The sequence below is a fragment of the Cervus elaphus genome, chromosome 12 (genome assembly GCF_910594005.1).
Source record: "Cervus elaphus chromosome 12, mCerEla1.1, whole genome shotgun sequence".
Classification (NCBI taxonomy): Eukaryota; Metazoa; Chordata; class Mammalia; order Artiodactyla; family Cervidae; genus Cervus; species Cervus elaphus.
The window spans coordinates 82,191,462-82,213,651 of record NC_057826.1 but is presented as its reverse complement, the minus strand read 5'-3'; the positions used below and the strand labels follow the sequence as shown (position 1 = coordinate 82,213,651).

The 22,190-nt window shown below is 43.6% G+C and overlaps 1 protein-coding gene across 5 annotated transcripts in view; it reads left to right on the top strand.

Annotated features, from left to right (window-relative positions):
- Positions 1-22,190, top strand: part of THSD4 (thrombospondin type 1 domain containing 4) — a 639,243-nt gene that overhangs the window by 29,837 nt on the left and 587,216 nt on the right. For all 5 annotated transcript variants that reach the window (XM_043919742.1, XM_043919743.1, XM_043919744.1 and 2 more), the window contains 2 exons: positions 480-588; positions 13,812-13,881. In XM_043919742.1, coding sequence (XP_043775677.1) covers positions 480-588; positions 13,812-13,881 — 179 coding nt within the window. The remainder of the gene's footprint in view (positions 1-479; positions 589-13,811; positions 13,882-22,190) is intronic.

Genomic DNA, 22,190 nt, shown 5'->3' with positions numbered 1-22,190 from the left:
TTTTGTGATGTTTCAAGGTTTGTCAGTATCCAGACATCATTTCTCTTTATGTCTAGGCAGTATTTTTACCCTAACTGTACAGCTGGGGTAACCAGGACACAGAGGTGAAAGGACTTTCTAATGGGTCAAGTAGTCTTTAATGGATGGAGCAAGATTTCCAATGCGAGTTTGCCTAATGACAACTCTGCTGTTAGCTTAGACTCTGAAGTAGTTATACTGATGGTAGCTTATTAAACATTTTCTATGGGTCACTGTGCTGAGTGTCCTGTAAATTTGTTACCTCACGTTCATAGATAATCATCTTTCATTTGGGCAATCTGGTGACCATAACTGGGCATAAGTGGGCAATGGTATTTTTGTCTTAATGTCTTCCGTTTGCTCACTTCTTGTTGAACGGGCTGGCCTAAGCTGCAGAATCTTAGATTCTAGATTCTTTGTAAGCCGATGATACTAAAAATAGCATTGTTATTCTTCTGTAGGAGTTGAACATCACCCCCATCTGCAGAAAATTGGCAACATCTCTGAGGAGCCCTTGCTTTTTCCTGGGACACCCAGGATCATGGTTTCCTGTTTCATGGAGTCTCTCAGGTGAGTGGAAAATCTTTTGAAAAGGAAATAGGAAAATAAGAAATTCAGTATTTGAATTTTACTGTATATTTCTTCTAGTAATGAGCCTTGAGGGCCTGCATCTCACAGATACTTTTGATGTGCCATGTACATACGTGTAGTCAGTTTGATGGTCACAAAGGCTGCTGAGGCCTGGACAGCCGTGTGCTGTGGTGAGACGTGCTTAGACTGAGATTAAGTGGCTTGGGCTCTATGCTGTGCTCTGCTATTCATGGAGAGATATCTAGGACTCAAAGTTTTCATTGATTATTTATTCATTTGATGCTCTGCTTGGCATATGGGATCCTAGTTCCCCAACCAGGTATTGAACCCGTGTCCCCTGCATTGGAAGCACGGAGTCTTAACCACTGGAGCGCCAGGAAAGTCCCCTCAGATTTTTCTTAAAATAAAAATGTTAATGGACTTGTGAGTATCTATCATGGCTGCATAATAAAATTACCTGAAGAACTTTAGAAAATACTGTCCTCTGGCTGCATCCCCACAGATTGTGATATAATTGATCCGGTATATTTAAAAGGTGGCCTCTCTGGTCCTGTTTGTTCAAAGCATCTGTGACTTGCCCCTGCATTTTTAATTTGATACTGATATTAACCATGCAAAGCAAGTGGAACAAGTAGTATGGTCTCTGTATGCAGATCAGAAAATCGGTGTTTATCTCCTGATGCCCATTCCTTCAGTGCAGACTCAGGGGAAAGGCTTGGTGCTCTGGAATTTAGTCTGTATATTGAGACTTTTTTCAAGGTTTCCTAAAGATGATAGACCCCTTTAAAATTTCTTCAATCAAAATCCTATGTAAAGAAAACAAAACAAAACAAAAAAACCCCTCATCATTATAAAATAGCCAATGGCAGTATTTTATTAAGGGAAATTTATTTTAGAAGTTCTAATTTGTAATGTTTACACATTATGAGATTCATGAGTCTATTTGCATAAATATCAGAATTTGGAATCAGAATTTACAGATGATAGCTTATACGTTAGCCTCTGCATCGAGTTTATCTTGTGACTGGTTTTAGCTGCATAGTAATCAGAAAATCTTGATCCATCTAGGTAAGTAATTGCAATTGGTACCAGTTCTTTAGTGAAGCTCATTTTACAATCTCAGGATACTTTTTAAAGAAATTGACTCAGAATCTAGAAAGGGAAAAGAACTTTTTGTTACAAAGCTGAATCTCTAAGGTTATCTTGTAGTTTTTTTTTTCCTCCACAACTATGACAGACCCAAATGCCCAGAATTTACACTGAAAAGTGAAAACGGTCTATAACATGTTATTATGATGGTGCCATAGGTACAGGCTCAACCAGGGCTAAAGCATTTGTCAGGCAGATGCTCTTAGCCCATGGCTGGCATTTCACTGAGGATAGTGCGTGTGTGTACTTTTAGTCTGTAATTGCTTGTGTAATTTTACATGAGCTGACATGTGCAGGCCTGCAGTCCAAAGACCCATGCAGAGCTATAAGCTTCTTCATCAATGACATAAACCGGTGTGTCAGAAAGAGTCAGAGAAGGCAGGAAGTGCTCCATTCCGAGGCCTCGACAAAATCCAGCCATGAACAGAGCAGCCTGGGTCTCTCAGTGTTCATTTTTGGTATCTAATCGAAATCAGCATGTGGACAGTTTTTAGCCACAGTTTAAAACACAGTTTAAAAGCTGTTTCAGGACATGAAATGTGCATCCAGTTTGTGGAAGCTCCCATGTCCTGCTCTAAAACCACAGGGGAGTGGGACATGCTGTTGGACCACTCAATCATGTTAGGACCACTGCCTATTTGAGCACCAGGACCCAGTGGGAGAACACAGAAGTGGAAGTCATAGTCGTATACGTAATTGAATTAAAAAGAGCAGCAGATAAAACATTTTCCTGTGTAGTAAGCAAGTGGTAAGCAAGTATAAGTCTGGCTGCTATCAGAAAGGCCCCCTTGAGTACTGAAGATCCTCAAAAATGTGGGGCCAACCAGGCTGTACAGGAAGGGCTTCATTTGAGAGAAGTCCCTTTTGCAAATTTTTTTTTTCTTAATGTTTGGAATTTTAATTGATGCCCCTGCAGTTAACCTCTGTAATGATCTGTGATATGGAGGCCATCTCCCAGGGAGGCCTGGTGGGCTCACCTCCAAGCTGTGCATTATTTCAGAGAAATTGCCAACAGATTAGAAGTTAGCAGGGTAGGAGCTGTTGAAAGCTAGATGTGGCCTTGCTACCCTCCAGGCAGAACTCTGGGAGTCTTAACAGGCTTCTGGGATTAGGGTCCTGCTGAAGGGATTGTTTGAAAAGAGCTGCTCAGTCAGACGATGCTTCCAAGCTGACTCAGAGGTTAGCAGGATATGTGGGTTCGATCCCTGGGTCGGGAAGATCCCCTGGAGGAGGAAATGGCAACCCATTCCAGTATTCTTGCCTGGGAAATCTCATAGACAGAGAAGCCTGGTAGGCTACAGTCCATGGGGTTTCAAAGAGTCGGACCTGACTTAGTGACTAAGTCATGTGACTTAGTGACTAACAACAACTAACTGAGTGACTAACAACAACTCAGCAGGACATTTCTCCAACAGTCCTGCTCTGAGGAAAGAATATATGAGTTATGAGTACAGGCAAGTCTTCAGGAGAGCTCAGCTGAAGATTTCCACCAAGCCTCCTTCTTTATAAGCCAGGTGCTCATAAACCCTTTTGCATTCTGTTTCAAGGCCCACATAAATATATCTTAACCTGAGAGGGGAGGGGGAAAAAAAGCAAGAATGTTTTTTGTTTAAATACTTTTCAAAATGTTCTGGTAGAAAGGGCCATGGTTACTTTAAGAGTAAAAGCCTTTGATAAAACTGGTAGATGAGAAACACACAGAGACACACAAATACTCAGGATTTAAAAAAAGAATATTGATCAAGGCAGCCAAATACATAGAGATTAATAGGAAAAGCTGGAGGATATCTCTACCTATAGAGAAAACAGGTCAAAATTAGGAGGTAGTCACCAAGAAAACCCCTGAGAGGAAAAAAAAAAACATTTAAGGAGATTCACAATTCTGATATGCAGAGATTTTTGTTTAAAAATCCCCAGTTCTTGCCAAGCCACAGGGCAACAGAAAGCCAGCTTCTCCCTCATTGAAAGAGACGGAGAAGCCCTGAGTATTAATATAGCAAGAGTGCCTCTGCCATGCTTAGAGTCTGTAGTAATAAAAAGAGTCATGGTTAAATCCAGTAGCAGAAGAAACACTAAGACTAACTCTGCATGGAGCTGGTTATTGAGTTGCCTTTGGACCTTGGATGAGTCTTGGGCCGTGTGCAAAATTCAGGACAGGTGATATCCATTTGGAGCAGAGTTGGTCAAGGCTAGATTAAGATTTGTCACCTATTACAAGTTAGAGAGGAAAAGGCACTAAGTAATACAGCAGTGTATTTAGCTCTTAAAGACTTGCTCCAGATTGTGCAGTTTTTTTTTCTTGTATGTACAAGTACATCTTTGTGTGTTTTTTCAGTGATTGAGAGGAGTGAAACTCAGTTTTCTCTCTAGAAGCAGCATAACAGTTGAAGATGACCAGCCAACCAAGTTTCTTTAGAGTCAGTCACCCTGGTCAAGGGCTCTTTCTTTACCTCGTAGACTGCTTTTGTGCAGTTGACATAATATATCTTTGAAATGAAAACACAGAGGAAAACAAAACTATTGAAAATGCCAAACAAATGGTTAAAGCTGATTCGGGGATTCTTATTTGGAATAGTAGTTTTTGAAGAAATACAGATGTAATTAGAGGGATTACAGGGTTAGTTGGTGATTTTTATAGCTCTTATGAAGGAGAGTTCTGGATCATTTTAAGGGTTTTACAGGTTGATGGCCCTAGGTCAAGTGTCTGGTTTTAGTCTTCTGAAACGTGAAGCTTTTCTTTTCCCTGATACAGACTTCAGTACAGGAATAATACTGTAATGCCTGTCAGCTACTTCACTGAGAAGTACAACCATAAGGGATTGAGGAAATGAGAACAAGAAAGGTTCCAGTTCTTGGAGAACTGGAAAAAGATCCTGAAGACAAAACGCAAGAAAGAAGGGGGTTGAAAAAGTCTGAGTACAAGGAAGAGAATGCCCAAAGTCGTGATAGCTGAGGTGTGAAAACTGAGACTCCCTTTGGAGTAGGGAAATCTGTGAAATTGGGAAGCATCATGGGATCAGTTAGTGTTCCTGCACCAGTGACCAAGAAGTGGGGTGGAGGAGGAGGGGAAATAAGAGAAGGAAGAATACAGGGAAGAGACAGAGAGCGGAGGAACAGAAGGAGGATGGAGAGAAGCCTGAGGAAGGAAGGGGCAGAACGGAGAGGGAAAGGGGCAGGAGAGAGGGCAGTGGTGGGAGGGGGGCAGGAGGAGAGGTAGGAGGAAAGGGGAAGGGTAGGAGGAGGGAGGGGGAGGGGCAGAAGAAGGAGGGGCATAAGGGAAGGGGCGGGGCATAAGGGAGGGGAGGGGCATAAGGGAAGGGGCGGGGCATAAGGGAAGGGCGAGGCATAAGGGAGGGGAGGGGCATAAGGGAAGGGGAGGGGCAGGAGAAGGAGGGGGAGGGGCATAAGAGAAAGGGGGGGGCATAAGGGAAGGGGAGGGGCATAAGGGAAGGGGAGGGGCAGGGACAAAAAGCAGAAGAGGCCAGGCTGCGATACTAAGTATTAAACTTCAGGATGTCACGAAGGCAGGACTGAATTGCTTTGGCCCACATTGAAACCACTACCCAATTGATGTGTAATAAATATTGGGTTGACCAAAAAATTCATTCGAGTTTTTCCATAAGATGTTATGGAAAAACCCATTGGAACTTTTTGGCTAACCCATTATTTGTTGAACATTGAATGAATAAATTAATAATTTTCTTTGCTGCTGCTGCTGCTAAGTCACTTCATTCATGTCAGACTCTGTGCGACCCCACAGACGGCAGCCCACCAGGCTCTGCCGTCCCTGGGATTCTCCAGGCAAGAACACTGGAGTGGGTCGCCATTTCCTTCTCCAGTGCATGAAAGTGAAAAGTGAAAGTGAAGTCGCTCAGTCGTGTCTGACTCTTCGCGACCCCATGGATTGCAGCCTACCAGGCTCCTCCATCCATGGGATTTTCCAGGCAAGAGTACTGGAGTGGGTTGCAATAATTCTCTTTAATGTGAGAGAAATAAAGTAGATTTTTCTTTCCTAATCAAGAGTTTTACTTAATTATAAAAGTAGGTTAAAGCAGAAAATTTACAAGTGATACAGACACACACCTTTAACAGTTTATTTTTAACATAAAACACATGTACACTCACCAAGTGTTTGATGTGGGGGCCAAGGACTTTTCCTTGAGCGTGAACCCCTGATTGTCTTTCTTGCACAAACCACACCCATAGCATTATCAAAGGTTTCCATTTGGGTTTCTTTCAAGTGGAATGAGAATCTAAGACATTTGCAAAGCAATCTGAGTATAGAATGATGCTGAATTTTTATTATTTTTGCTTCTAATCATTTACAGTTGTCCAATCCACACCAAATTTGCCAGTGTTTTTTTTTTCTTGGCAACTTGCCTTTGTCAAGTCTTTTCCAAAGCATTCAGCTTCATTTGTGTAGAAACAACTACCAACTACTCTTTCTTTTTGCGTTTTGTTTCATGGGCCTGTGTACTGTTTGAATATTTTATGTAATTACAAAGCCCTGGCATTATCACTTTGGGGACCGTGGTTAAATTCCATAGGAATACAACTCATCTGGTGAGTGCAGAAGAGTACCAGGGAAGAACCTGCTGGAATCTTTTGTGAAGCCCAGTAGGAGCCATCATGGTAGGTATAGAGGCTAGGAGGAAATAAAACAGTTTCTTGGAGGACTGTCTTGGCAAACCCCTCCCTATAAAACGATGGCAGGCGTTCAGACAGTATTGTTTTTTCTTTATGCCTGGCACAGTCCTGCACCTGGCATGTATCCTCATCCCTCAGAACTTAACAGTGGAATTTTCTAGAACCTTCTGTACCTAAAAGGTTCAATGCAGTTAAGGTGTGTCACTGAGCTGCCAACTACCTGTTCCTTATGTACTGAAATAAATTTGTATGGCTCAGGTTAACATCGACACCACCACCCGCTTCCCTGGGGTCAGAATCAATATCTCCAACTTGTAGAAATCCACCCTTTGCAATTGTCCCCACCTCCACCCCCCACCCCGCCCTGCTCCTCACAAGTTTCTGTTTTTCCAACAGAGAATTCTAGGGATGTACTTAGAAAACACTTTATTGATGAAAGTGTCGTTCACAGCAGCACTCTGTGTTTCTTGGTGACTGGTATTTCCCCTCTCTCTCTCTCGTTTTCCTTTTCCCCCTCACTTCCTTCTCTCTTTCCTTTCTTTTATTCACTTGCTATTTATTGGCTCTGTGTTTGGACTAAGACTGTGCTGGTTGTTCTGTCTGCTGCAAAGGTGTATCAGAAACAGTTTCCTTAAGAAACCTACCACTGAGCTGAGGAATTTACTGAAGAGTTTTGTGCCTTAAAGAGCTGTGTTGAGGGACTTCCCTGGTGGTCCAGTGGCTAACACTCCACACTCCCAGTGCAGGAGACCTGGGTTCAATCCCTGGTCAGGGATCCCACATGCTACAACTAAGAGTCCGTAGGTTGCAACTAAAGATCCGACATGCTGCAACGACGATCAGAGATCCCACATGCTGCAGTCAAATAGATTAATTAAAAAAGAAAGCTGTGCTGTGACAGGACACCTCAGTTTTCTAGAGACCCCAGTCCAGAAAACACAAATGGCTATGAGAATTGAGAACCTGGAAATAAGCAATAAAAACAAATATGCAGTTAGAAGAGGTGTCCTTAAGTCCATGCTCTAAAATGGAAACATTTACTCCACGACAGCCAGCCAGGCCTTTTCCTTGAACCTGTTTGGTCTTGGTTTGGCTGCAGCTTGGTTGTCTAAAGGTTTTAGCAGCCAAGGCTGACCCGAAGGAAGCAGTGTTAAGAGGCACAGGCTCATCCACAGTAAGGTAAGCAGTCCCTGAGAGCAGGGAGGACCCGGCAGAGGGCCAGCTGGGTTCGGAAAGCCCCAGGCTGCTCCGGTGCTCTCAGCCTGCTCTGCTCCAAGGCTGCCGCCTTCTGCTGTGCAGACTGGTGGATGCTCACTCTGGTGACTCTGGGCCATCTAAACAAGGGTACTGTAGATCAGCATACTCTGTATGAGAAAGCAGGGCAAAGAAATGAAATGCATTTTTTTTTAAATTTGGAATTTCAATGGTTAGTTTCAATTATTTTAGAATGTTCTCTAGTGAGACTGGTACATGTTTTCCTGTATCTACTTATTCTCTAATTATTTTTTGCAAGAAATGACAGAAAGTAAAACAGATGTGGGAAGCCACCACCTAATACAGACCGGGGAAGAAAATTGGTGTAATAAAATGACAAATGCTTGGTTTCACAGAGTGTTGTGTCCTAGGAGGCCCAGAACATAGTGGTTAAGGGTCCAGGCCGAGACACTGACCGTTGGCATTGGAATCAGGCTTCACCACTCAATAGCTGGGTGTACCTCTCACTAAATGACTTGGCCTCTCTGTGCCTCAGTTTCCTCACCTGCAGAATGGATATAATCAAAGTGTCTGGCAGGATGGCTGTGGCAATTAGATGAAATAATTCTTGTAAGCGTTGAGGTCAGTGGTAACTGTGTAGTCCTCTAATGTCATTTGTAACTCATCTCCTTCCCTACTTGCCTTTACTGTTTAACTGCTGTGAGAGGAAGTTAGAGGGTTGGACTGAATACAGTAAAATGAATGCTTAGCAATCATTTTTGATCTCCAGAGTGCAGTAGGTGGAGATTTCACTTCAGTGCTAAGATTTTGGCTCTCTTTTCAAAGGTCGATATAATTTTATTCCTGATCAGGTTGCTCCCAAAATATCTCTTGGGTTGTATTAACTAAAGAGGAAAAGAAGTAAAGTTTTTTTTTTTCCTCTCTTTTTCTTGTTTTGTGGTTTGACAGTGTTCAAGTGGCACTGAGTTCATTGAGATAATCCCACGTATACAGTGTCTGTGACATGATCCACCCTCACTAGAGTCAAGGATGATTGGGATGGGGGTGGGGGTTTGGGGGAAGTGTTGGCCCAGGCAGATACAGAAGGGCAAAGTCCCAGTTCCATGATGTCAATCTTGTACCAAATTTCAATGAGCATTATTTTCTACAGGAAATGAAATGATGGAGTGTTTAAAATCTAGAACAGGGTTGGGTAAATGGCGTGACTTTTTTTTTTCTGATTGGTGTGAACTGTTGGGCTGTTTCTCCTGCAAGGTGAATCGGAAAGTCTTGCTAGGAATGTGGCTCCCCCCACCGCTTGGAGGGGAGTATGTGATCTGTGTGCCAAAGGCCCTGGTAGCCTTCAATCTGTCAAAACGTTGCAAGCTGGGAGCAGTTTGCCAAAGCAAACTATCAAAGTGAAATAACACACGAGTTGCACACACACAGACACACACATGCTCTCCCATTCCCCAAACATTAATTTCGAATTGGGTCAGCAGGAACAAGACTTTGGGCCAGATTGCCAGTGTTTTGAAGAGCTGTGGGCACAGCTATAGACTACCAATTAGATAGGTATGTGTGAGGAGGGTGGGGTGTCCTAAAGTGGAGTCTGCAGTGTAGGGGTGGGAAACTTCCAGCCCTTGGCCGAGTTTCATCTGGCCCCTGGGGTTATATATTGCTCTGGCTGCTGCAATTGCAGTCCAAAGAATAATTTCCCCTCTGGGGGAATTTATTCTATTCCATTCAGAGCAGAGCCCACTTAATAACTAAGATTTTATTCCAGCATGAATTTTATTGGGTACCCCTATGCATCTGAGCCTTACTAGGGCCTGACTTGATGAAGAAAAGAAGCATTTGAACATCTAAGCATAACTCGCGTAGCCTTTTTGCAACAAGAAGCACTCACAAACATTTTGTTGCCAGACCTTGTGTAAATCCTTTAAGAACAAATTTGGGGGAGGTCATGTAGAGAATCCAGTATTCTTGCCTGAAAAATCCTGTGGACAGAGGAGCCTGGTGGGCTATAGTTCAAAGGGTCACAAAGAGTCGGACACCACTGAGCAACTGAACACACACATGCAGAGACTCAAAAACATACTGATTTTTATAAATCCCTCATAAAAGAGCTTTTAAAGCTCCCAACAATACTTTGGACACTTTAAAATGCATTAATTTGCACTATTTCCACTCATCTTGAAATTTCACAGGTCACAAGATGATGAAGGCTTATTCATTAATTCAATGAATTAAGCTCTTTCTATATAGCAGACACTCTGCTTGGTGCTGGGAGATAGAGGAGTGATGCTTATATCCTAGTGGGCAGAAGAAGAAGTTTAAGTGAATAAAGACATACTATGTGAGATGGTAGGGCTTCCCTGGTGGCTCAGTGGTAAAGAAACTGCCTGCTAATGCAGGAGCCACAGGTTCAATCCCTGGGTTGGGAAGATCCCCTGGAGGAGGAAATGACAACCCACTCCACTGTTCCTGCCTGGGAAATCTCTTGTACAGAGGAGCATGATGGGCTACAGTCCATGGAGACACAGAAGGGTTGGACATGACTTAGCGACTAAACAACAACAACACGTGAGATGTTAAGTGCTATGGAGCAATAGAAATAGGCTAGGTTGGGAGCGGGTGTCCTGGGGAGGGAACATGCTATAGCCATATTTGGGAGGAGAGTTGACCAGGCAACCCTGGAATGTAGTTCCTCCAAGAGAGTGGAAAACCTAAAATTTTCCCTTCTCCCATTTTCCACTCCTTCTCCCACTCCAAGTCCCCCTGACTATTATGGCAGTGCAGCCTGGGATGAGTGGTTATGCAAAACAGCTCCTGATTGCATTACAAATATGTGGCTTAGGTGTGTGCCAAGAACTTTGAGGGGCTGAGGTGTAACACATTTCTGGAGCTGCTGTTTGTTTTTTTAACAAAACCACACCAATCTGGTTTTCTTTTAAAATGAGTAAACAGTGCCAGAATGTGTTACAAGTGATTCAGATTTGTGGGCACAGCTTCGTAATGTACTTTCTTGCACGTAAACTCATTTGAGACAGTCAGGGCGGGTGCTGTTATTCCCATTTTACAGATGAAGGAACTGAGGTGCAAAGGTGATCTGCCCAAGGTTATGTAACCAAGGAGCATAAACTCCCGAATTGTGATGCCTGTGTCCCTTGGTTTCTAGAACAACCTGGATCTAGTAAGAATGCAAGTAGAAAATAACTGTTCTTTTCTCATCACCGTGTTCACTGCTTCTTTAGATGCCCCTGCCTTGTCAAGGGAAGGCAGTTTTCTGGTCCATTGCAGGTTAAATGAGCAGTGTACTTACAAGTATCAAAAAGCCCCCAAAGATGTGTGTATGTGTGGGAGGGATAACTTTAAAGGTTGCATGTCCATCCTTCTAGAAGTTTTAGTTTTCCTTTAGTAGCTTTAGTTTTCATTTTCCTTGAGTCATCTTTGGGTGAATCTAAGACATCAGTAACTTCACCATCCAGACCTGCACCCTTAGCCTCCTGTGTGCTGAGCAGCACAAATCCAGGTGTCTGTGCATTGAATAGTGCAGACACAGAACATCTTCATCCTCATAGAAAGTTGTCTTGGACAGCACTGGCTTAGAGCCTCAGCAAGTTATAAATCAACTCTTTGATTCTTTTCACCACTCATTTCAATATTTTTCTGAATAGATTCCTTACTTGGAGGGATTTTGTGTATATTTTGCTACATTAAAAGAAATCTAGTCAGATATAAAATCTTTAGTCTCTCATCCAATTTAAAGCTCCTTTCCTCCCACATCCTGGGCCTGCTCTGGCCTCAGAGCACTGTAGTAGGGAAGAGCGGGCTTGGCTGGTTTCTTCATACTCCTAGTTCCCCTCTGAGCCCTCTCCTTCTGGTCCTTGTTCCTCCAGGATGGAGCATGAGGCAGAGAGGTAACTGGGCATAGAGGATCCCAACAGGAGTGGTGCCCACTGTCAGCTGATGTGGCTGTCTTGGCTCTGCAGATGTCAACACTGTGGATTCTCCTCTGGGGGCACTTTGGCTGGTCCTTTGAAGAGCCTCCCATCACTGGGGTCTCCTGCTGTGGATCTCCTGGTGCAGACTGTGCAAACATCGGCTGCCCCTTTACCGCCTTCCCCCAGCTCCTGGGCCCCCTTGGGTACACACCTCATATCACCCTGTGTTTTGGGGGTTACTTGATCCTGATGAGTTATCTTCTTTGAGGAGGTCCTTACTGGACAACTTAAGTCCCATTTTCCACAGGAGAACCCCAGCCTCTCCTGCCCCTGCAAGTTCTAGGTACACAGACTGCTCACGCTGCAGCCCTCTCTCGCCACTCTGTGCTCCCAGACATTCCAGCTAGGTTTTGACCTTTAGATACTTTTCAGGGGACAATCAAGCACCACTCGGTATATTGCAGACACAGAGGGTCCAGATCAAGCTCTCAAATTGTTGCCCTCCTTCTTTTCTCCCCTTGTAGCAGGGTGGAGGGGCTGTGCTCAGCACTCCTGTATCCCTAGCAAACGTGTCCCATTCTCCAGCCCACACCCCTCTCCTTGTTCAGGCCTCAGGTTGAGGATGGGTGGGGCCAGAGGAGGACACCTCCATTTCTGGTCCTGAACAGAGGGTTGCATCCTTCTCTTTGGAATGTGTGGGTATGTCATCCCCTAGGTTCTTAGTTTTGGGGCCTCAATGCAGCAATGCATTTAACACCTTGGTACAGAGGCACCTGGCATCCGTGGGGGTAGCAAAGAGTTAGACATGACTGAGCCACTGAGCAGCAACAACATATCCTTTCCCCTGCTTCTTGTCCCATCACATGATCTCTAACCAGTCTGGCCACATCCATTCTGTGTGGTTTCCTAGGACCGGACTCATTTATACACAGTGGGGGTTAGGGTGGAACTTAGGGTTCCTAGAGATGGTGGGAGCTTTCCTAACTCCACAGGTCTTACTCCCCAGCTTCAGACAGATTTTCCTCATGCCTACCTCTACACAGGACAAGGGCTCATCTCTCAGCTACGTTGGAGGCCTCTAAAAGGTTGAGAACCGCTGGGTTACCTGACTGTGCTCAGGGTTTAACCCTAAGAGGATTCCAAAGACAACTCAGTAGGACCAGTGGCCTTTATGCTTTGATGCTTCAAACAATGCCGTTGATGACATGACATCAGGGAGCTCTGGGCATTTAATTACTTGGCAGTGCTTATTTCTGCTCTGACTCACTAACTGTGCTGGGCGTGTTCACCTCTGTTGTCCTGGGTGATCCTTACATATGGCAGCCTTAAGGCTCACAGACGTGGGCTCACCCAGGATCACCTGATGGGAATGACAGAGTTGGGATTCTAGCCTCAAAGTGTTTGAATCCAAAACTTCATTCTCTTCCAGCTCACCCTGTTGCCTTGGGGCCAGTTGGCTCCTATTTCTACACCTTCTCTTTATTTGATGACAAGCCCTAATCAGGGCTGGTGACAGTAGGGCTTAACACAGCTAATCCCACCCGTGGAGAACATATCTGACAGTGAAGGGCCAAGGACAGACAGAGGAATGGTTCTGAGGAAGCCGAGGGTGTGGGAGGGGAACTTCCCTGGCCAGGCTCAGAAGCCCCCCTTCTGGGCTGACATTACTGCCTCCATGAGGACCAAGCATGCATGAGCACTTACTCTGTGCCAGGCACCATGTGTTACCTTATGCAGCCTTCCCCACACCTCCAGCCAGCTTCTGTTGTATCCCTATCTTACAAGGAAGGAGACTGAGGCTCAAAGAAATTCAATGTCCTGACCTGGAAACCTTGCCAGTAAGTGGTAAAGCAGAGTTTGATCCCAGGTCTGCCTCATGCCAAGGCCTCACCCACAGCACTGGGCTGCCTCCTTGCCTGTGGGGCTAGCTCTTTGCATCTTCACTGGGTTTACATCCCAGGGCCCATTTGGGCTGTGCTCCTTCCCTTGTGGCTCAGCTGGTAAAGAATCTGCCTGCAGTGCGGGAGACCTGGGTTTGATCCCTGGGTTGGGAAGATCCCCTGGAGAAGGGAAAGGCTACCCACTCCAGTATTCTGGCCTGGAGAATTCCATGGACTGTATAGATGGGGTTGCAAAGAGTCAGACACAACTGAGCGACTTTCACTTTCACTTCCTTCCAAAGATGAAATGGAAATATACCTTCCACTAGATGCTGCTGCCTGGAACATGCTCACAGCTCTGCCTGTTGCTATTTTTCCTTCTCAGTGTCCTGGGTTCCCTCTTGCTGCTTGGACTCCAGCTCGTCTGCCCGCAGCCCTCCACTGAACACAGAAAGGTAAGCCATGGCCTTTCTGAGGCTTTCCTTTTCTGCCTAGGTCCTGGGGTCATACTAGTCATCAACGCCTTGAGTTTTATTCTGTTTGGAGGTGAGTCACTGCTGATTCTCAGAGGATGTGCCATTTATAGGATGTTCACCCCTCCTAAGTCCTTGATGTTAAAAAGTTAAAAATGAAGCCAGTGCCCAGGGTCAGTCTCTGATCTGAAAGCAGGGCTGGCCTTGCAGCCCATGTCTGATAGAGTGGGTCAGTTAAGGAGAGGCCAGCGGGCAGACTCTACCCCCTAGGAGTGGAGGAGCGCCAGCACAGAGCTTTGACCTCCTCTAGGGGCACCTTCAGCACGATGGGTGTTGGATGGTTAGAGCTGTGGTGGGGGCCATCCATGATTTTCGGTAGAAGGACACCAGCCAATCGCCAGGCAGGGAGAGAACAGGGAAATAAAGACCTGGCCCTTTCTTTTCTCCCCTCCATCTCCTGCTGGTGAGTCCCTCAACCTGAGCCCAATCAGAGGACAGAAAACAAAGAAATCCATCCATGCTGCGCTCAAAGGCCAGCCTTCTGGGCAACAGGGCTGGGTGGAGGAAGGTGGATGGAGCCCCTGGGGGACACATGGACAGTATCAGGCACGCTTCCCTGCAGGCTCAGGTGTTTCATAGTTAATGAACCATACGCTGTGCCTAAACAAGCCCATTGCTGTCCTGCAGCAGAGCAGTTGCATGATTAATATTTCCTTAGAAATAGGTGCATGATATGACCTTGGGAGGGTCCTTCAAATCCCTTTCTCCTGCCTAAGAACTCCTGGTGTCTAAAGGTAATGAAATGCAGACACTTTGGAGAGGACTAATAGGCCAGCCATTTGTATGTAAGTGTGACTGAATTGGTTGGAACCTTTCCTAGAGGGGTTTTCATGAGGGAAGTCCAGGAGAGAAGGGAGCCAAGAAATGAGTATGTGTACGGGTTTGCCTAGATATGCACCTTCTTGGGACAAGTTCTTGATGTTCTGTCTGATGAGTCTTGTTTCTTTTAGGTCTGTGGATTGTGTTCTGACTGTCTTTCTGGGCCAGATATGAACCTGTATTGTGTGGTGTCCTTCATTAGGGTGTCAGCTCCACGAAAGTGGGATCTTACCTGTCTTGTTCATTACCCTATTTCCACCTCCTGGAATACAGCCTGACATGTTGTAGGTGCTCAATAAAACACCTGTTGAATGACTGACTGAATGAGTGAGTGGAAAAACTGGCCAAGATCTAAGCATTATTTTGATGGATGCTTGGCAATTTACACCCCTCTTAACCAGCTGGCTCAGTGGTAAAGAATCCACCTGCTGATACAGGAGACGTGGGTTCGATCCCTGGGTTGGGAAGATCCCCTGGAGAAGGAAATGGCAACCCTCTCTGGTATTCTTGCCTGGAAAATCCCATAGGCAAAGGAGCCTGGCAGGCTACAGTCCATGGTATCGCAAAGAACTGGACATGACTTAGTGACTAAAAAATGACAAATATTTTACTGCATCATTCCCATTCATGATTTCAAGAGTCAGAAAGGACAACTATTATAGATTGAATGTTTGTATTCCACCCCCAACCCCCCCAACCCCATGCTAGCCCAAGACTGGTGTGTTAAAACCTAGCCTGTGTGATGGTATTTGGAGGTGGGGCCTTTGGGAGGTGATGAGGTGATGGAGTGGAGCTGTCGCGAATGGGGTTAGTGCCCTTGTTAGCAATAGGTGAGAGCCCGCTGCCCCGTCCTGTGAGGATACAGTGAGAAGTCTGCACCCCAGGGCTGGGACTGTGCTGGCACCCTAAGCTCAGACTTCCAGCCTTCGGAACTGTGAGAAATCAGTTTCTGTTGTCTATACACCACTTGATCTATGATACTCTGTTTTAGCAGCCCAAATTGACTAAGACAGAAATTGGCACTGAGAAGTGGTGATGCTGCTATAACAAATATATAAAATGTGGAAGGGGATTTGGAACTGGCTACTTGGTAGATACTGAGGAGGTTTGAGGTGCAGGCTAGAAAAAGCCTGCAATGACATAAATGGACTTTTAAAAGTGACTCTGCTAAGAGCTCAGAAACAAAAGAGGAGGGCTGTAGAGAAAGTGTCAATCTTCCTAGAGAATACCTAAGTAATCTCAACTAAAATGTTGGTTGAAATATGGACATTAAAGGCCATTCTGATGGGGTCTTAGGTGGTCATGAGGAACATGCTATTGGAAACTGGAGGAAAGACTGTGCTTGTTACAAAGTGGCAAAGAACTTGGCTCATTCCCGCTGTAGTGTTTTGTGGCAGGTAGGACTTGTAAGGGATGAAATTAGATATTTAACCAAAGCCATTTCTAAGCAAAGTGTTGAAGGAGTGGCCTGGTTTCTCTTGACTGTTCACAGTAAAATGTGAGAAGAGAGAACTGATTTAAAGATGGAATTGTTAACTGGAAAGGAAGCAGAACACAGAAGTTAAAGATTTAGAAATTCTTCAGCCGATGCATATTGAAAAGAATGAGAAAGCCTGTCCAGGAAAGAACAAACGCTAAGGGTGTGGTTGAGAGACTGACAAGGCGATTAGTCAGCCATCTTGACAGAAGCCAGAGGCTACTGTCCAAGACAATGGAAGACTGTAAAGGGGCGGTGGTGCCTTCCGGACATGGCTCATCTTGGCACCATCTCCCTTGGTGGTTCCCACTCCCCACACTCAAGCTGAGTTCCTAGGCTGACCCGGGAGCTGCTCCAGTGATGACCCAGCAAGGTTGGGCTGTGCCTAGCAGAGCCTTGGGGGGCATGACTACCTCCACCTGGATTTCAAAGGACAAGGCTTGAGCCAAGGTCCCAGGACCCCAACCCTGGAGAACTGCAGTGAGGGCAGGGAAGCCTGGAGCTTTGGGGCCCCAGCCTTTTCATGTAGGACCATGGGCCCGGTGGGCCTGGAGAGCAGAGCACAGAGCCAAAGAGAATTATTCTTAAACTTTTATGAACCTTTCCTGGGTGGGTTGCAGACTGTCTTCTTTCCTCTTCTTCCCATTTGGAATGGGAATGTCTGTACTGTGCCTGTCTTACCATTATATTTTGGAAGCACATAACATGTTCGATTTCACATATTCACAGCTGGAGAGCAGTTTGCTTCAGTATGAATCATACCTTGAGTCTCACCTATGTCTGATTTAGATGATATTTAGGTGAGACTTAGAACCTAGACTTTAATAATGATACTGGAACCAGTTAATGCTTTCTAGGTTATTGGGATGGAACAAATGTATTTTGCCTGTAAGAAAGGTGTGAATTTGGGGGGCCCAGGGATAGAATATTATAGACTACACATATCCCCCCAAATTCATATGTTGAAACTAAATCCCCAGTGTGATGCTCTTTGGAGGTGGGACCTTTGGAAGGTGATTAGGTCATGAGAGGATGAATGTCCCTTATTAAAAAGGTGACAGAGGGGTCTCTTGCTTTCTCGGCTATGTGAGGATACCGGGAGAAGATTGCTGTCAATGAACAAGGAGATTGGTTCTCCTCAGACATCAAATCCACGGGCCCTGTCATCTTGAACACCCCAGCCTTCAGAATTGTGAAAAATAAATTTATGTTTTCCATAAACCACCCAGTCTATAGCATTGTTTTTATTGCAGCTGGATCAATCATCTATTTTCATTATTATGTTCTATTATTTATTAGTATTTAGAGCTATCAGGGGTATTAATCTTAACAGTTCAATCAATCTACCAGTGTCCTTTTTTTCTTTTGCTGTTATTCAAGTAGACCATCATATCTTAAAATATTTTATAGATGGTTAGTTTACTTTGCTGTGTCTATTAATTCTTCAGGTTAGCCTGAATGATATATATGTAGCCTGAACAAAAGTTTCACAAAAAGGTACTGCCTCCATTTTGCTTTGCTTCTTCTTTTTTTTTAGTTTATTCTCTTTATCAAGTTGTACCATAATGTGCTTGGTAAGTCTCCATATTTCTTAAGGCATTTATTCTGAGGAATTTGAAAAATGATTTATGAATCACTTTGTTGAATTTAAAAGTTGAGTAAAAGGTTTCACATTTTAGTGTGTTGTTTCTCCTTTTCAAAATATTAAGAACTTTGCAGTAGAAAGTTAGATTAGGAACATTTTTTTCAAAATCATTTATAGATTCCTTTACTCAGACAATACACATTATTTAGGACCGTTCTCAAATATAATTATGTGCATTTTAGCTGCCAGGATCATTGTCATTGTCATTCACCTCAGAGAAGGAAGATTCAGTGCTTTCTTGATTGGCAGATTTCTTCTTGATGTATTATTGGGGTTCTGTGAAGCTGTGGCTGTCATCCTGCCTGACTGTATCCCAAAGCCCTGGAGCAGCAACAGTATTGGCAATAGTAGAATCCATTTATTTCTGCAACATGAGAAATAAGGAGATACCTATTAAAACAGGGCTTGGAAATGTTTTTCTATAAATGGCCAGTTGTGATTGTTCTAGACTTTCTGGGCTACAACATCTCTGTCACAACTAGTCAGCTCTGCTTTTGTAGCACAAATTCAGTCTTAAACAACTTGTCAATAAATGTATATGGCTGTATTCCAATAAAACTTTATTTGCAAAACACTGGATTTGGCTCGTAACCCACAGTTTGCCAGCCACTGCTCTAAAGTCAAGATAGAGAAGAGCTCACTGTAATTACTGTGTATGTATTTCGAAGTTGGAAATTGTCTCCTCCTGGGACCTTAAGAAACACAAAGGATTTGAAGAAAAAAAAGTGTATTTTTTCATGAAAACTTAAGAATTATGATTGCCATCAAATTGTTTTCGTTGCTTGGATAAATCATGATTGAATTCCTGCTGACTGCTTTGTGGCAAGATCCACTCTCATTCTGTAGAAGAGAGCAGCAGCAAGAATTAGAAAACCATTTATGGTAAATTCTTAAGGGACAGCATTACAAATTTGTGCGCACTGTAGTTCAGTATGCATATGAAAACCACCCTCCAAAAGACATCTCTTTTTCTTTCTCATTACTATAGCATGTCCAACTTTAGCATATGGAAGCATTTCTACACTGTAAGTTATTCTGAGGAAAAGACATAATTTGTAAACGCTGTCAAATAAACTATGCATTTCTAAATGCTACCCGGGTGACTGGATACATCTCTGTAAAAACTGTCCCATAATAGTGCAGGAAAAGAGGACTCGAGTGCAGAGTCTAAGTAGCTCTTTCAAGATATTTTTATCCAGATGTCTTCCTCTTGCTCCTGATGGATGGCATCAGAAAGGACTGTTCAACCTCTGTTCTTGGTAGTTATTTAATGACACTTGGCAAGTGATTTCATTTTAAAAACTCTCTGTGGCTTCGTTTGTAGATAAGGTAAGACCAAGACTGGAAAAAACTTGTCCCAGACGCTAATAAAAACCATACGTTATTAGTACAGGAGAATATGTAGATTGTAGAAAGCTTTTAAGTTAATGAAAGTGTTCTGTCTATCTGACAGACATTCACTGAGCAAGTTGCTTTATAAGTCATAAAGTGTATGGTCAACGTAATCTATTTAGGAAAAAATCATGAAACATCTTATTTTATTCCTATGAATGGAGAAACATACATATACTTGAATCACTGCTGCTTAACATTTTTTTTTTAAGTTTACTTTTTAATTAAAAGTATGCTTGTATATTGGGCTTCCCTGGTAGCTCAGCTGATAAAGAATCCACCTGCAAGGCAGGAGACCCTGATTCGATTCCTGGGTCAGGAAGATCCCCTGGAGAAGGGACAGACTACCCACTCTAGTATTCATGGGCTTCTGTGGTGGCCCAGATGGTAAAGAATCCGCCTGCAATGTGGGACCCTGGGATCGATCCCTAGGTTGGGAAGATCCCCTGAAGGAGGGCATGGCAACCCACTCCAGTATTCTCACCTGGAGAATCCCCATGGACGCAGGAGCCTGGGGGGTACAGTACATGGGGTCACATAAGCGACTAAGCACAGCACATGCATGTTTATTATAGAAAATTTAGAAAACAATGAAAAACAATGAGGAAGAAAATAAAAATTCACTTTGGCCACCAGCCAAAGAGAAGTGCTCTTCAATCTGTTATTTATAAAAACTTTAAAACAAACAAAGAGGAAAAAAGAAAAAGAAAAAAACCCAGACATACTACAAAATGAAAAAAGGGTGAAGTAAAATATTTGTTTTGCTAACTGGTTTGCAAGTCACAATGTGAATATCTGGGGCCCTTGTAAAGGGTTTAGAACCCTGTTACTGTGTACAGGCCTCCCTAGTGGCCCAGTGATAAAGAATCCACCTGCCAACGCAGGAGATGCAGGTTTGATCCCCAGGTTGGGAAGATGTCCCGAAAAAGGAAATGGCAACCTACTCCAGTATTCTTGTCTGGGAAATCTCATGGACAAAGGAGCTTGGTAGTTTATAGTCCATGGTAGCCCAAAAAGTCAGACATGACTTAGCAATTAAACAACAGCTGTAACAATTGAGTTCAGATTGCCTCTTGACAATGTCCTACGATTGGATATTGAACAGAAAGTCTATAGAAGGACAAAAGTAAGTTTTAGGTAACATGAAATTTCTCATATTATTTCTCCTGTATTCCACAAAGGAGAAAACAGGTTTTTCGAAGAAAATATATGAAAATATCCTGACGACTTGGGATTGGCAAGGGTTTCTTAAACAACACACCAGAAGAACTAATTATAAAAGAATTGAACTGCATGAAAATTGAGGGGTTTTATTTATTATCATACACCATGATGAGTGAAAAGATAAGCCAAAGATAGGGTGAAGATATTCATAATTACATATTTGACCAAAGATTCATACTCAGATTATATAAAGAAACTCTACTAATTATTAAGAAAATGTTAAGCAGTTAAATTTTTAAATGGGCAAAAGACTTGAACAGATGCTTTGTGTAAGAGGATATTCTAAAGGCCAATAAGCATAAGAAATATGCTCAGTCAGTCAGTCAGTCACTCAGTTGTGTCCAACCCTGTGCATGCCAGGCTGCCCTGTCCATCACCAGCTCCTGGAGCTTGCTCAAACTCATGTGCATCGAGTTGGCAATGCCATCCAACCATCTCATCCTCTGTCGCCCTCTTCTCCTGCCTTCAATCTTTCCCAGCATCAGAGTCTTTTCCAGTGAGTCAGTTCTTCACATCAGATGGCCAAAGTACTGGAGTTTCAGCTTCAACATCAGTCCTTCCAGTGAATATTCAGGATGGACTGATTGGACCTCCTTGCAGTCCAAGGGAGTCTCCAGAGTCTTCTCCAACACCACGGTTCAAAAGCATCAGTTTTTTGGCATTCAGCTTTCTTTATAGTCCAACCCTCCCATACATACATGACTACTGGAAAAACCATAGCTTTGATTAGACGAACATTTGTTGGCAAAGTAATGTCTCTGCTTTTTAATATGCTATCTAGGTTGGTCATAGCTTTCTTCCAAGGAGAAAGCGTTTTTTAATTTCATGGCTGCAATCACCATCTGCAGTGATCTTGGAGCCCAAAAACATAAAGTTGCTCACTGTTTCCATTGTTTCCCCAATGCTCAATCAAAATCATTAATTAAGTGGGACTTCCCTGGTGATTCAGTGGCCAAGATTCTGCTTTCCTAGTGTGGGTGGCCCAAATTCAGTCTCTGGTCCAAGAACTAGAACCTGCATGCCACAACTAAGAGTTCACATGCCACAACTAAAGATCCTGTGTGTTGCAATGAAAATCGAAGATCCCGTGAGTTGCAATACAGGAGATGTGGGCTCAATCCCTGGGTCGGGAAGATCCATTTCCCTGGAGTAGGAAATGGCAACCCAGTATCCTGCCTGGAAAATTCCATAGACAGAGCATCCTGACGAGTTACAGTCCATGGGGTCACAGAGTCAGACACGACTGAACACACACACACACACATTGCTCTGGACATCACAAACAGATCATAAAAGCAGTACTGAATGGTTCATACTCTTTCTAAATAGCTTACCTATCCTAGTACAATTTTCAAGAATGTGGGAATATGAAAATATCCAGTACCCAACAAGGTAAAATTCAAGATGTCTGGCATTTAGTCAAAGATTACCAGGCATGCACAGAAGTAGAAAAACATTAGCATTATTCTCCATAATGAGGAGAACAATCAATTGAAACCAACTCTGAACTGACACAGATACTAGAATTTGAAAACAAGGGTATTAAAAGTTATTAAAACTGTATCCCATATATTCAAAAAGTTAAGTAGAAGTTTGGGAAATATTTTTAAAAATGTCAAACTTCTGGAGATGAAAATGAAAAATACACTGGATGGGATTAATGGAAGACTAGAT